This window comes from Aquila chrysaetos, chromosome 7 (genome assembly GCF_900496995.4).
Source record: "Aquila chrysaetos chrysaetos chromosome 7, bAquChr1.4, whole genome shotgun sequence".
Lineage (NCBI taxonomy): Eukaryota > Metazoa > Chordata > Aves > Accipitriformes > Accipitridae > Aquila > Aquila chrysaetos.
Genome location: NC_044010.1, coordinates 31203879 through 31218472, shown reverse-complemented (window position 1 = coordinate 31218472; position 14594 = coordinate 31203879). Strand labels below are relative to the sequence as shown.

General features: G+C 37.7%; 1 protein-coding gene across 9 annotated transcripts in view; it reads right to left on the bottom strand.

Moving 5' to 3' along the window:
* The window catches only part of ITSN1 (intersectin 1), a 146701-nt gene that overhangs the window by 89585 nt on the left and 42522 nt on the right, over positions 1-14594 (bottom strand). For 7 of the 9 annotated variants that reach the window (XM_030020956.2, XM_030020951.2, XM_030020952.2 and 4 more), the window contains exons 5-10: positions 9863-10023; positions 8219-8398; positions 7488-7581; positions 4730-4830; positions 4052-4115; positions 434-571 (exon numbers count right to left, since the gene is read on the bottom strand). In XM_030020956.2, the coding sequence (XP_029876816.1) occupies positions 434-571; positions 4052-4115; positions 4730-4830; positions 7488-7581; positions 8219-8398; positions 9863-10023 (738 nt within the window). The remainder of the gene's footprint in view (positions 1-433; positions 572-4051; positions 4116-4729; positions 4831-7487; positions 7582-8218; positions 8399-9862; positions 10024-14594) is intronic. The other 2 variants (XM_030020957.2, XM_030020958.2) reach the window with 1 other exon arrangement.

Below are 14594 nucleotides of genomic sequence, written 5' to 3'. Positions count from 1 at the left end.
GAAACAGAGAAACAGAAGTGAGGACTCACCGCTGCTATTCACAGAAACAACTGTATCAAAAGACACCTGAATTTGCTACAATGTAAATTCGCAGCATGTTTTGAATTCCAATACATCCCATTTGCTCTACAGCAGTATAAGCTTAAACTATAATATTTTAAATTTATATGGCCAGACTAGGTAAGTTTTGGAAGGTATGCTAGCATAAAACATTGACCAAAACAAGGAATTCTTGCTATTTCCAGCATCCAGTAGTTGTAATAAAACCAAAAAAACTAGGCAAGCATTTCCCAATGAGAAGGCACTCTGCTGTAGATGCACTACAAAAAGGAGAGGGGTTACTTTTCAATCTCTTGCACTTTACACTCACATGACAGCTTTCCCAAATGAAATAAAAATTTAGGAGTGAGGTTCCAGAATTATAACCAGTTACCTAAATGAAGGTGGAATATACTCTGGAGGCAGTACAGGTGGCAGAGGCTGACCAGACATGGCTACATCAATTAAGTGCATAGCCAGAATAAACTCTTCAGCTGTAAGTTTTCCATCTTGATCGATATCAGAAAGATTCCTTTTTAAAGGGAAGGTACAAAGTAAGTAAAATCTTAAATATTAAAAATCACTGTTAAAAAGCATAGTTTTAACATACTCGGTTCCAAATTAATTTAATTTTTCACTATTTTTTCACACTACTTTGTTCCTTCAAAACAAATACAAAGCAAAACCCAAATGCTTCACTATTTCCCACATCTCATGCATGTCTACCTTGAAACTGTCCTTATAGCCATGGCTACTACTTTGTTTGCTCTTTGAGTGCTGCCTGTACCATATGCTACATATGTACAGTAATCAATGGAGTTTTCTTGAACATCTTGTGAACATCCACTACACAGTATCATTTAGAAAAGAATCAGCTTGGATGTAGAACTTTTTGGTTTGGTCTCCTTCCCTGGAGGCTCCTATCCCACATTCCAGAGCACACATTTGCATTAAAATCAAAGCCATTAACATTCTAGTCCTGACAGGCACAAAAACATTTTAGCATTATGCACATATTAGAAATTATGGAGTAGCCTCTCTGGATGGCCTAAAACCAGTGCTACAACAGATGCATAAAATGCTTTTACTCATGGTAACATGGTATTGGACAAAATTTAACAGCCTAAACATCAGCTTTGTTTCTCTAGCACACTGCACTCTAATCATGCTGGAAAATCTCCCATGATACTATGAAAATCAAAGGTAAGCTACTGATATATTCTTTTGATGTCCCAAGGTACAGGACTTTGTTTATGGGATTTAAGTTGGAAGACAGTTATAGCCTCATCTGATCCATGCTTGTGTTACTGAACTACTCAGGCTGGGGGACAAGAACAAGCCAGTAGAATGAAAAATCTAGCATGCAAAGATATAATTGATCAGCTATCCTAACAGTTTGGGTCCACATCTTTGTTACGGAAATGAAGTGGCTAAGCCGCTATGCATCATATGTGAGAAGTCATGGCAGTCGGGGGAAGTTCCAACTGACTGGAAAAGGGGAAACATAACCCCCATTTTTAAAAAGGAAAAAAAGGAAGACCTGGGGAACTACAGGCCAGCCAGTCTCACCTCTATGCCAGGCAAGATCATGGAGCAGATCCTCCTGGAAACTATGCTAAGGCACATGAAAAATAAGGAGATGACTGGTGACAGCCAATATGGCTTCACTAAGGGCAAATCATGCTGGACAAATCTGGTGGCCTTCTACGACAGGCTTACAGCACTGGTGAATAAGGGAAGAGCAACACACGCCATCTACCTGGACTTGTGCAAAGCATTTAACACTGTCCTGCACGACATTGCTGTTGCTAAACTGGAGAGACATGGATTTGACAGATGGACCACTTGGTGGGGATAAGGAAATGGCTGGGTGGTCGCACTCAAAGAGTTGCAGTCAACAGCTTGACATCCAAGCAGAGACCAGTAATGAGTGGCATTCCTCAGGGGTCGGTATTGGGACCAGCGCTGTTTAACATCTTTGTCGGTGACACGGACAGCGGGATTGAGCCCACCCTCAGCAAGTTTGCCAACAACACCAAGATGCGTGGTGCGGTCGACACGCTGGAGGGAAGGGCTGCCATCCAGAGGGACCTTGACAGGTGGGCCCGTGCAAACCTCATGAAGTTCTACAAGGCCAAGTGCACATGGGTCGGGGTGATCCCAAGCACAGATAAAGGTTGGGTAGAAAATGGACTGAGAGCAGCCCTGAGGAGAAGGACTTGGGGGTGTTGGTTGATGAGAAGCTCAACGTGACCTGGCAATGTGCGCTTGCAGCCCAGAAGGCCAACTGTATCCTGGGCTGCATCAAGAGAAGCATGACCAGCAGGTCGAGGGAGGTGATTCTCCCCCTCCACTCCGCTCTCATGAGACCCCACCTGGAGTACTGCATTCAGCTCTGGGGCCCCCAACATAAGAAGGACATGGACCTGTTGCAGCAAGTCCAGAGGAGGGCCACAAAGATGATCAGAGGACTGCAGCACCTCTCCTATGAAGACGGGCTGAGAAAGTTGGAGTTGCTCAGCCCAGAGAAGAGAAGGCTCCGGGGAGACCTTTTAGCAGCCTTCCAGTACATAAAGGGGGCCTACACGAAAGCTGGAGAGGGACTTTTTACAAGGGCATGTAGTGATACGACAAGGGGTAATGGCTTTAAACTGAAATAGGGTAGATTTAGATTAGATATACAGAAGAAATTCTTCACTATGAGGGTGGTGAGGCACTGCAACAGGTTGCCCAGAGAAGCTGTGGATGCCCCATCCCTGGAAGTGTTCAGGGCCAGGCTGGATGGGGCTTTGAGCAACCTGGTCGAGTGGAAGGTGTTGGAACTAGATGATCATTAAGGTCCCTTCCAACCCAAACCATTCTATGATTCTATGAAATACCAAAACAGCTGCTACAGAATAGCTGACAGGCTGCATATAATTACTTCACTTTGTTGTGAGTCAGTGTATCCAATCCCAATACATACTGACAAATTTTGCCCCAGAGAACAGCAACAGCAGTTCTACTCCCAGAGGGTAAGTATCGGGAAAGGGAGCAATACTTAGGACAACAAAAGCTGTAAAATCGATTCCTTATCTCAATAGACTTGGCAGTTTTGAATGTCAGAAATCAAGAGAGTTATGTTTAGAACTCGTGGAGTACGCTGACGTCATTCCCCTGCCCACACAACCTACTTAAATGCTGGCAACAAGCAGAGTATTTTTTGGTTAATCATCTGCTGGATGACTGGATTGATATTTTTTTTCCTTACAGTAACTTTGTTAGGAAACAAGGAAAGAGAGAGTGCTTTTTAAGATATAACAAAAACATCAATGCTTAGCAAAGAAAGCAAGTGCAACTGAACTGCCACATTATAGTAACAGCACAGTTGACAACCTCACAAGAAGTCATATGGGTTAGTGAGTTGAGAGTGGTTTTCAAGCAAAGACTTATAAAGTATACAAGTTAATTACAAATAACTTTCCATGTGACAATAAGAACATAATAAACTTCAACAAACAAGAAGTTGAAAGGAAAAAGAGAAGCTGAGACCAATCTTTTAAAAATCCCTTATTTTAAACATATGTAACACAATTCCCTTGGAAATAAGCCCTCAGAAACTCACATAAAAGGCAGACAAGCCCCAAAGAAAGTATGGTTCTGGATTAAGCTTGCTTTTGTACTATCTGTGCAAATGTGTAAGTTTCACTGGTGGGGTATCACATATGGCCAGGGATGTGGAAGACATAGGAGGCTGAACGTCTGGTCTGCCTAAAAACCCCATAATTGAAACCCAGCTCACAAAACATCTATATGCATAGCCTAAAAGATGCTCTTTTTTACTTTTGTGAAATAATATTAATATAAGCATAGCAGTGCAGGTTTTGTTTTATAAAGTCATACATTACAAAGAGCAACGAATAATCATTTATCAGTGGAGGGAGATTGGAAACGGAGAAAAACCCCACAGAATATAGTATAGAGGTTTAAGTACAGTTTCCAGTTTGATGGAGATTGATACATTTATTTTTACCATATTGTAGCCAGCTGAGCCTGGGGTAAACTTGATTGCATAAGAATAGTTCTTGCTTGTGGACCTAGCAAAATGAAACAAGGATTAATAAACAAATAAGCAACTTTCTCCTTTTCTTGCATAACCAAGTAGCTACTGCACAAGCAGAGCTTAGTTCTGAATAGATAACATCAAAGAGATGTTACCAGCATGAACTAGGCTACCCCTTCAAAAGAAAATACTAAAAAATACATAAGCCTTCCCTTCTCTACAACACTGAGATAAAAAAAAAAAAAAAAAAAAAAGCAGCTATGAAAGTCAAAGAGATGCTCCCAGAACTAGTAAAACCAGCCCAGTGTACCATTCTACTTTCTTTCTGAAACTGGATAGGCACCCTCATCAGTGGAGCAACTGAACACTGTAAATGGCTGCACAAGTTTTCACATAACCCATTGTACGTTTTCCAAGAATCATTTCCCAGTACCAACTTACTTTGCAGAAAATAAAGGAAAGAAGGTGATAAAATGATCCCAGCTACGATGAATATTTGCTTCTAAACAAGATCATTAAGCAGTTGGGAGATTGAAAAATATTGACAGTGGCAACAGAGAGAGATGAGATCTGAATAGTATTCTAAATGGTATTATAACTGGCCTTTTACAGTTCAAAAAAAGGAGACAACAAAATCTGCTTCAATACCTGTTAAGTGTCCACTCATTGTTTTATCGTGGCTATTGAAGAGCTGTCTGTATTTCAGTCTTGACGACTGAGGTACAGCCCACTCTGCCACAGGAGGCACACTAGAATTAGAAAAAGGATAAGGGGGGGGGGGGGGGGAATATAATTTTAAATTTAATCACATGAAGCTAACAGGTACAACAGGATGAAGTGCTGCACAGAGATCAAGTTTAATGCCTGAAATGGTTCTTTTCAAAAACATTCCCTTCTATTCCTGAAACCACAACAGGTTTGACTTGTTGTTTGAAAACATTTATCATAATTCAGTGTCTTAGAAGATGTTTTTTGGTAAAGTTGAATGACAGGCCTAAGAGTTTTGCTTTTTTCTTTACTAGCAGAGAATTAAGTAACCTAAACAGTTTAGGGGAGCTAAAAGATTTTACTTAAACATATAATAGGAAATGCCTTACCACATTCACCAGAAGTAATATCTCATTTTACCTTGTCTTTAACTGGTTGTCTTAGCCAAATAATTCATAAACTGATTAAGGAAAACAAATGTAAAATATGCTGAAAACATAGAAAAAAGTGTGAAAAAGCTACACTTGAAAGCAATCAAAGTTTCTTATAATGGAACTCAACTGACAAATGTAATATTCCCAGTTCTAATTCATTCACATAATAGGTTGAGTGCTCTTATTTGTAGCTGTAATTTCCCATGCTTTAAGGCTGACAAGTGTTCATACTGAAAAACAATGAGCAGTTTTTCTGTCTTTAGATACATTCAAACTTTGTCCTTTTTTGTTAAGTTTGAAAAAAGGAAAAAACAAAAAAAGCAGCCAGATTAAATAAGCATTTGTAACAGCATACCAAATTACGGTTAAAAAAATGAACTGAACCCACCAAACCCCTTTTCCCTGGTCCACTGAGTAGATAACATGGTAAGATCTTTCAAAGTTGAACTGAGAAGGATTATATGAATACTCTACTAATTGACCTCATATCTTATTCTCACATGACAAGACCCAAAACAGCCAATACCTCTATTTCTGTTTTCTATTTCCAAACTATTGTGCTTTGATAATACTCTTTCATGGGAGCAAAGCAAAAACAAGCTGCATGTTATACAATGAAAATAAGAATTGAAACTTAAAAAAAAAAAAAAAAAAAGTGCTGACCATTTAAGTTTTATCCACTTGATTTCCTCCCTCATCAGTTTTGCTGGACTTGGAGTTTCCATACATTAAGTCTACTTTTGTCTTACATATATATGTACCTTGATCTGTGAAGTAAGGTTACTACACATTAAGTAAGAAACTCTTCTTCATGGATACTCAAATGGTAGTTTTGGAAGACAAAATGCTGGAGGACAAAACAGTTGACTCGTATGCCAAACACCATGCATGGCAAGAGTTCGCTACTGGTGACTCGGCAGAGTGATAAAAGCACCACAAATGGAATTTTGAATTTCACCCTTCTCAAAATTCAAACTAATTCTCAGCTAGAAAAAAAAAATAAATTACTTCAACTTTACATTTCAATTTAATGGACTTAGCTTTTCTTCCTCCCTTTCCATAAACTCTGCAAATCAATTACCTTGCTATCTGTTTCCTCCAAAATAAAACTTGAAGACACACACCAGTTCATCACTCAACTTTAGCAGCAGTCTGTGAAGGAATACCCCCTTCATTGCTGGCAGATGTTTCAGAGTTACTGAAGTAACAGCAATTGACCTAAGGAAGCTCCAAGCCTGGCCCAAACAGACTCAGAGAACCATGCAATTTAACCTCAGAAAAGAAGTCATCTCACCCGAGGTTCAGGCCTCTGTCGGCAATAAAAGTGACCAGCAGGATTCAGATATAGTTAAGCCCAGAGCTATGACAGCCCTTTTATGGAATATCTAGAAGCCACTTCAGCTGAATTTTTTTGAACTTCATTCATTACAAATACCAAGTGTTGTTATAGACAAAGCAGATAACTTCTTGTACCTCTGGAAATTATACCAGCGTATCACCTACTATGTTTCTGGCAGTACTAGATTTCAAAGAGAAAAAACTGTTTGTTTTGAAAGATTTTTAAACCTATTTGCCAATAATCAGTAGTGTCGCTTATCTAATACCAGGGCACAAGAAAAACCTGCGGAAGAAAAATGAAAATAAAAATACATAATTAAATAATGTCCCATAAGACTTTGGGAAATTACTATCTTACCTCCTCTAAGGAAGTTTTATTTTGTTAGATACATTTCTTCAGATCATAGCAAAATACATTTTGCCTAATCATACACTTTCCTAGGCCTTGAAGTAATCTAAAAGCCTTTTCATGCAGAACTTGAAGAATATATAAGAAACAGTTATGTGGAGTGTATTTAAAATATGAGAACTATTAAATATTTTGCTTTTAAAAATAATCTTAGAGTTGCTAATTTTAAAGATTATTACTTGTTATGTTTTCACACTAACAGGAGTGCCTGTGCAATATTACAAATGTGGATTATGTTTACAGAAGCAAATGCTTTTCTAAAAATTAAGTTTTCAAGAGTTTGAAAATAGTGTCAACGAATACTGTAATAGTTAATTATTATATTTCAATGATCCACTACTCATGGAGATTCCTTGTAAAACCACAGCATCCTATGAAATCCTGAAGTAGTATCTCAGCAGGAATTAATTTCTGCAAGTAAACATTATTTCAGAAAACAACTTTGTGGAAAAGAAGTAGTTTTTCTAACTCTGGGGAATCAGATACACACACATACACTCATTCCATACCAACTTACCTAGCCACATCAAATGATTGTGCCTTTTGTAGTTTTGCATTTAACTGTGATCCTGGACCAGATCTACTAAAGGAAGAACTCTTTGGCAATGTGGCTGTAAATAAAAGAATACAGGTACTTATTAGCATTAGCATTTTAAACTGCAAAATTTCAATAACATTCATTTAGTTCCTAACAACAAATGCAAGCATTATGGTTCTTGTGACGGTACCCCTTTTAAAAAAATTAAGATAAGTTAACAGTGTCTAACAAAATATGTGAAAACACACAGGCACTTCTCTCATGTCTTTTTACTGTTGCAGTTTTATGCAAACCCTGTTGATAGCAAATTATACTGTGATTAATGTTAGAAATCATATGTAGTCCAGTATTTTAAAATAATCCCAACAAATAGCAGTACTTCGATAGTTATAAATAGACAGGAGAGGACCAATTTCTAGGCAACAGTTTACCAGCAAGCTAGATTCATCACACACTGCTGTTATAACAGGGTCAATATTTTGCTCAACATGACTGACTGTTACAGTGTAGTATGTCCATGTTTCTTCTTTTATACAAGTTTGCTAACCAATTACATTGGGCTAAACCAAAGTACAGTCCTTACCCAAAGTCATTCTTTAAAGTAAGTTAGAATGGCTAATTCTGTGTTTACTGTTCTCTGGATACAAAGAAAATGGCAAAATAATTTGTTAATAGCAAGAGAGTAAACAGATTCTCAGTATGTAGCATACCAGGATGAGCAAAAGCAGGCAGAGGCTGTATAACAGCAGGAGCTCCATTAGCCAGGGGAGGTACTGCTGCTGCAGGAACAGAAGATACTAATGGTGGAGACATTCCTACTACTGGAATAGATGCCATTGGCACTGGGGCAACAGTTGTAAGAGATGGCATGCTGGCAATGCCCCCAATACCTATGGGCAAGAAAAGGAGACATTTTTTCTAATTTAGAGACTCCTAATATGATACAACAATTTAACTGCAGCCTGCAACCCAGCAGTAAATGCAGAATTAAAGAGCAAATTGAAATGGAAACTTCCACACACCCCTTGAAAGAACTCTTACAGTCCACTGCACCATTAGCATGGCAGGGGAACATAAAACAATGCAGAGGGAACAATACACCATTTTATAATGTATGCATATAAGATCACACTGGATGCAACACTGACCAAAAAAGTCTATTAGCATTTGCTGAAGAAAAGAATTGTTTGCCTTGAACTAAATGAAGAGCAGCACTGTCAAGTTCCAGTGAATAATGAACCCAAAACTTACATTTAGCCACAACTGAAAAGAACAAGCTTCAGGATAACTGCTTGCAGCCTATTGTCAAGATGAAACAGTGCAAAGCTAATAGGGTAAAGCACAGTAATGAGGTATTTTAGGTGTAAGCACAGTTGCATGGATAACAGGGAGGTTAAGGAGGTCCAGTCATGCCAATGGGAAGAATGAGGGTGTGTGCAAACAGCTGAGATCAAGTCTACAGTGAATGAGAAAAAAGAAAATCACAGATTTTCCTGGTTTTCTTAGGGGTTTGACTTTATTATGTCTTTTCTCACTTAAACCATTATTTGCTCTGTTCAATTTCACTGATTTCTTGGAGTCAGAAATAAAACTGTAAAACTTGTGGACATGACAACTGATCAAACAACAGGGTTGCAGACAGTTTATCAAATGCACTATTCTCTTCTTAAGGACAGCAGTGATTCTCAGGCACCAATCAACTTGAGTCACAGCAACGACTAAAACAGAAAGGTAAAGAACCTCTCACTACAGAATAAAGCAGAACATCAAGGTGTCAAACATGAGGTTCAGCTTCATTGAGTTATTCCTCTCACCATCCCATTTTCCCTACTCTTTTCCTTGAAATGATAGCGACCTTGGCAGTACTTAACCATGAGAATTGAATGAGCAGTTCTAGCTAATACCAGTGCAGCACTGTTCATAAAATAAAAGCAGAGGGGTGCATTACTACCATGACTTGTAAAAATCAAGAAAAACATAGCTAATCTTGCCAAAGCTGGAGGTCCTTTAATGACAACAGTTTAAATAAAAACTCCATCGCTTTGGAATGCACTAGCCCTGCTACCTGATCCATCTTTTTTCCCCGCAAACACTTTTGTTTGGAACATACAGGGAACAGTTTAAGACCTGAAGCAAACAGGACCTCAAATGTTATCAGTATGGTTGGGTGGTAAAAGTTCATTGAGATTTTTTTTTGGAGCACATGCATGCATGTGGCAGCATTTGTTTTTTGAGTCCATGTACTTTTAGAAGTACTTTTTCCTAAAAGTTTCTTTAGAAACTGCAATATGACAATCAAATTCAACTTAGGTTGCTACAATACAAGCTGACAAGGAGGAAAACAAAGAGCTTACCAAATCCTGGTGCACTAGGCAGAGCAATAGGTGGCTGCTTCATGACAGGAGGCAGTGCAGATGGGAGTTGATAACCTTGTAGTTTTAATTTGATAAGTTTCATAGCTATTGAAAACTCCAGCTGATCCATCCTCCCATCATTGTTCATGTCAGCTAGAGCCCTAAAAAATACAGGATTTTCACAGTTAGATTCTTAAATTATGAACTTCAGAAACTGACCTAGGAGCATGCACACACAGGCATGTATATTCAAAAATAATTATGCCAGGCTAAAAATGGTCATAAAACAAGAAACTATTTAAACTGAGAGCTTCTTGACTTCCTTCTTGTAGCAATTAATAAGTATTTTTAAAGTCCCTTTTCAACTCTTACAGGAATTACAGTGAAACATCTAGAGAAGAAGGATTAATGTAGTTCTACAAAAACTTTGCAAAAATCACACAAATTAAATTACATGCTACTACAAACAGCACCACAGAGAATCAAATGACTTAGTCTGCAAATCTGTACTTTAGCTACACTTAAAATAAAATGTTCTTTAAATCTGTGCACTTTACTAAAGACCATTATGTCTGAAAGTGTACAAATGTGTTTTCAGTTAAACAATAGTACTCAAGATAAAACATTGAGCCTAGACCTTGAATAGGCTTTCATGTAAAGTAGTCTGACTTAAACAGTCGTCTTTTTGTTTCTTCATTTGATGGTTAAGAAAACCATGCTCAGCAGGGAATAGGATTGGGAGGTTGGGGGGGGGGAGAGAAGCAGGAAGAAGAATGTTAGTTCCTGCAATTGCAACCAAAAAACAGAGTAAATGCACATTAATAATGTAACTAGTTGTAAACATACTTTTAAATATTAGCTAATTTCTTTGCATTCATTTGAAGAATTAAGTACACATTTCAGTATTGGAATAATATATATGTTTAAGTTCATGTGTACATTTACATGTCATGGACATGACAACACAAAGGACCCAGGCAGTCTAGTTAAATTAGAGCTTTATTTCTGATTAAATCCCTGTCAAGGAAAGCATTCATGCAAGTATGTGAAAAATTATCAAAAAAGTACTGCAATAAATTGACAGTTATTTATAATTGATACTTATTTAAGTAGACAGCCACGTAAATGCAGTGGCAAAGCATTCACAAAATTAAAACCCTCCTACTCCAACCAAAAAAATCCTCGGAAAACTCACTGAAGAGGCAGATCCCAGCAGGGGTTGCCACAGGTCAATCACACATCTTAAGAGTTTCCCCTGGTTTAGATCACCATTAGCATTTCCCCAAAAATGGAGACACTCCAACCCTTCCCAGTATTTATAAGACAGCACTTTCAGCAGTGTAGCTGTCTTAATCCACCAATTTTGATGTCACAAACTAAATACTACTACTAAAAATCTGGCAGCACTACTTAAAGAAGAAAGTCTGGTGAGGAAACTGTAGACTCTGAAGCATACAGTTAAAAAGAAAAGTACGCATCACACCACTCCCTGAAAGATGTTGAATTACTACATATATTTCATTGAAGAACAAGTTTTGGCTGTGAGAACTTCTAGGTGTTGTTTCCTGAAGCTTAGTATCACACAGAATTTTAATTTACACATAAAATCTGCCTGCTCTTCAGTAACTTTAAACCTTCCTCTAATCCCGCTACCAGCAAGTCTTTGGAAGCCTAAATTTAGTCAAAACTGATTCTGGGACCCACATAGCATAATGTGATTTGGATTCAAGTTTCAGTCATGATCCCTTAGTATGTGGTTCATTTGACAAATAATAATTAAAAAGATCCTACTGCAGCAGTCAGACTTGATATATGGTAGTCCAACCAGCAGAAGGAAGAGGGAAGGCCAGCATGGTAAACCTGGACCAAGAGAAGTACAAATTTGGAATGGGTATCTCCTCTTCCTTGCAGAACACCACTACTCTGGAGTCTCAGCTTCTGATCACTCTTCCACGAAGAGCAAGCAACACACTGGTAGCTCCTGAGGTACTGGCAGGCTAAGTTAAAGTGGAAGATGTAATGTTTTTGTCTTCACACAACTTGCAGAGATGAATGGGAGAACCCTAGTTCCTTTTCCTCCTATACAATGAAATGGGTATAAACCTCAAAAAGAGGTGTTTGCATCTCCCGAAAATTTTCTCTACAACAGAAATGTTTATAATAACTTAAAATGCTTGTAAAAATCCCAATTTCATTTTGAAGGAATTCATAGTTTAACTATGACAATTAAGAATATCCACTCTATTTTTCAACAACAGCATGGAAGTGACCCACCATACGCTGTAGAATTTTTCTGCCCAAGATCATCACTTAGGCTTACAAGTAACATTATTACTCAGCACATTTTCAATTTCTTCTTCATACACCTTTTAGTTTTTATGAACAAAACAGTTCACGTAACATCCATTAGTCACCACCTATAAACAGTGATGTTAGATTTCTAAAAGACTCACTTAGGAGAAACACATGCTGCGAGTCTTACAAACCCAAAATATATTTGCAATGTTAGAATGTCAGAAACTTAATGGCCAAATGTATTTTCTGAAGTGCTCCCTTTTGTGAGTTTTGCACTAGAAAGTAAACCAACATACAGTGAATGAATATCAAGCGTAAGAAAGCCTCATTAGAAATTAGAGTATTAAGAACAATGGAAACCAGGAGCAGATAATTACCTTCATTTAATTGATGCTTAGAAGCAGACACTACACCTTTTTTAAGGCAACTAAAGAAAATTCAAAAATATTCAACAAGGACAATGTGTGGAGTTTTTAATGAAAGTTTAGTTCAATACTTGCTTAGCCATTCTTCTGTCAGATGCCCAGAGGAAACGGGCAGTAAAAAAACAGGCTTATATAGCTAACATGCTGAGGATGTGCATAGGAACAAAGCTAGAGAAATTGATCTAAATAAACTATTCTAGCAGATTTTTGACTGCACTCCAAGCAGTCAGTGGTCCTCCCACAGACAACGCATTCCTCAACATATGGAGAAGTCAGTCAGCTCCACAGTGACCAACTGGCACCAACAGCTCAAATAAACAGTCACAATTTTCCTTACATTTGCATTTAAGCAAAGTAATTACACAAATTCTATTTATAATAGTCTTATTTGTTCAACCTAAGTGGCTTCTACACCTGCAAATACTTTGATTTATAAAATTTAAGCCTTTCCATTACTAAAGCACAGGCAGAGTCCCTCAACCTGTTATATGCATGGCCGTGCAAATGGCGTAAGAGTAAATATCACACTGTAGGTGACCTTGATTCTCCAGGCACTGTTTAGAGTGTACTGCTAGAACACAGTAAGTCTTTGCATTCTACATGAGAAAATATTAATTGTCCAGTAATAAGAAACTTTGATGTGCACCAGTCTCATTGCTTTAATTGAACCACTATTCACATAATCATCAGTAGCTTTTAATTTAATGTCTGACCTTCTGTTCAACTCATTTACGTCAATGGCTTTGTTATTTAAATTAACAGCACAAATTTCAGTGAGAAAAATTATGTACACACTATAGAATTTATACACATTTTTACAGCATGCTAACAAAAAACAGCTTTTGTCTGAATAAATCTTTAGTGCAAAAATAGGACAAATTTTCATTTCTAATTACTGAACCTAGTGTCATGCTGTTAGATTACAGTGCTTCTTTTGAATAAACATCACCTTAAATGCAGTAAGTGGCTGACAGTAAACCCTACCTAAGTTCACTCTTCTGCTTCTAATGAAATTTGGAAGAATGTAGTGTCCTTAAATTTGCTTCATTTAAGGTCTGGCCGGAACCAGTGCAGAGCAGTAAATGGATTAAACATGGACTAAATATTTATCATATTTTATAGAACAGGCCTGTGTTTATAACAGGGGTTTTCTAATGAGAACAGCTGCAGTGGGCTTCATCACAATGCTAGGTTTCAGGTGCTAACAAAATTCTTCCCCTACAGATCTTTTCTTCCTCCTTTCTCTCCTCTATACTGCAGAATGCAAAGACAACTTGATTATTTTTGGATTTATGAGATGCAGAAAGTGAGCACACAGTTTCTTCTGTCAAATAGGCTTACGATTAGCCTACAAAACATCTATCTCCCTGAAAATAGCACAGTGTTAAAACAAGGAAATTTCCTTGCAGTTCAAAAAATCTGAATTTATTTAGTTTTACATTCCCATATTAGATTATACAATCCCATATTGCATTACAAAACTCAGACATAATTAGAGAGGAGAAATTAGGTCTTTAGCATCAGTCACTTAATCAATGCATGTATAGTAAGAGTTACAACTCACAGAATTGGCACCCATAATCTTTCATTCCCACGCTTGGACACAGATTTAAGAAGGATGTGAGGGAAGTATATGTCAGAAATAGGTAAGTCAACCAATGGCTTTAGTCTGTCCTGAAAAAATAAGTAACTCTAAATGCATGAAAAACAGATGGCATTGATTATTTTAGTTCTCATTTAATTCCAGAGAGACAGGCTACACAGAAGATGCTTTTTGAGGCCACCATTCATATGGGCTTTAGAAGAAAGCCAGATTATTGCCTACTTAAAAACAGTTATCTTCCGAGCCATTGCAGTCTCAATGCAAAGCCTACTTAGAGGCTTCTTAATAGATTACCAGCTTGGCAGACTCCAAAGCTTGTAAGGGTAGAACAGTAAAGAAGTTGTCGTGACAGACCATAATAATTCCACTAATTTGCTCCACTGAGGTCCCAGAGACGACTTTTTTCTTG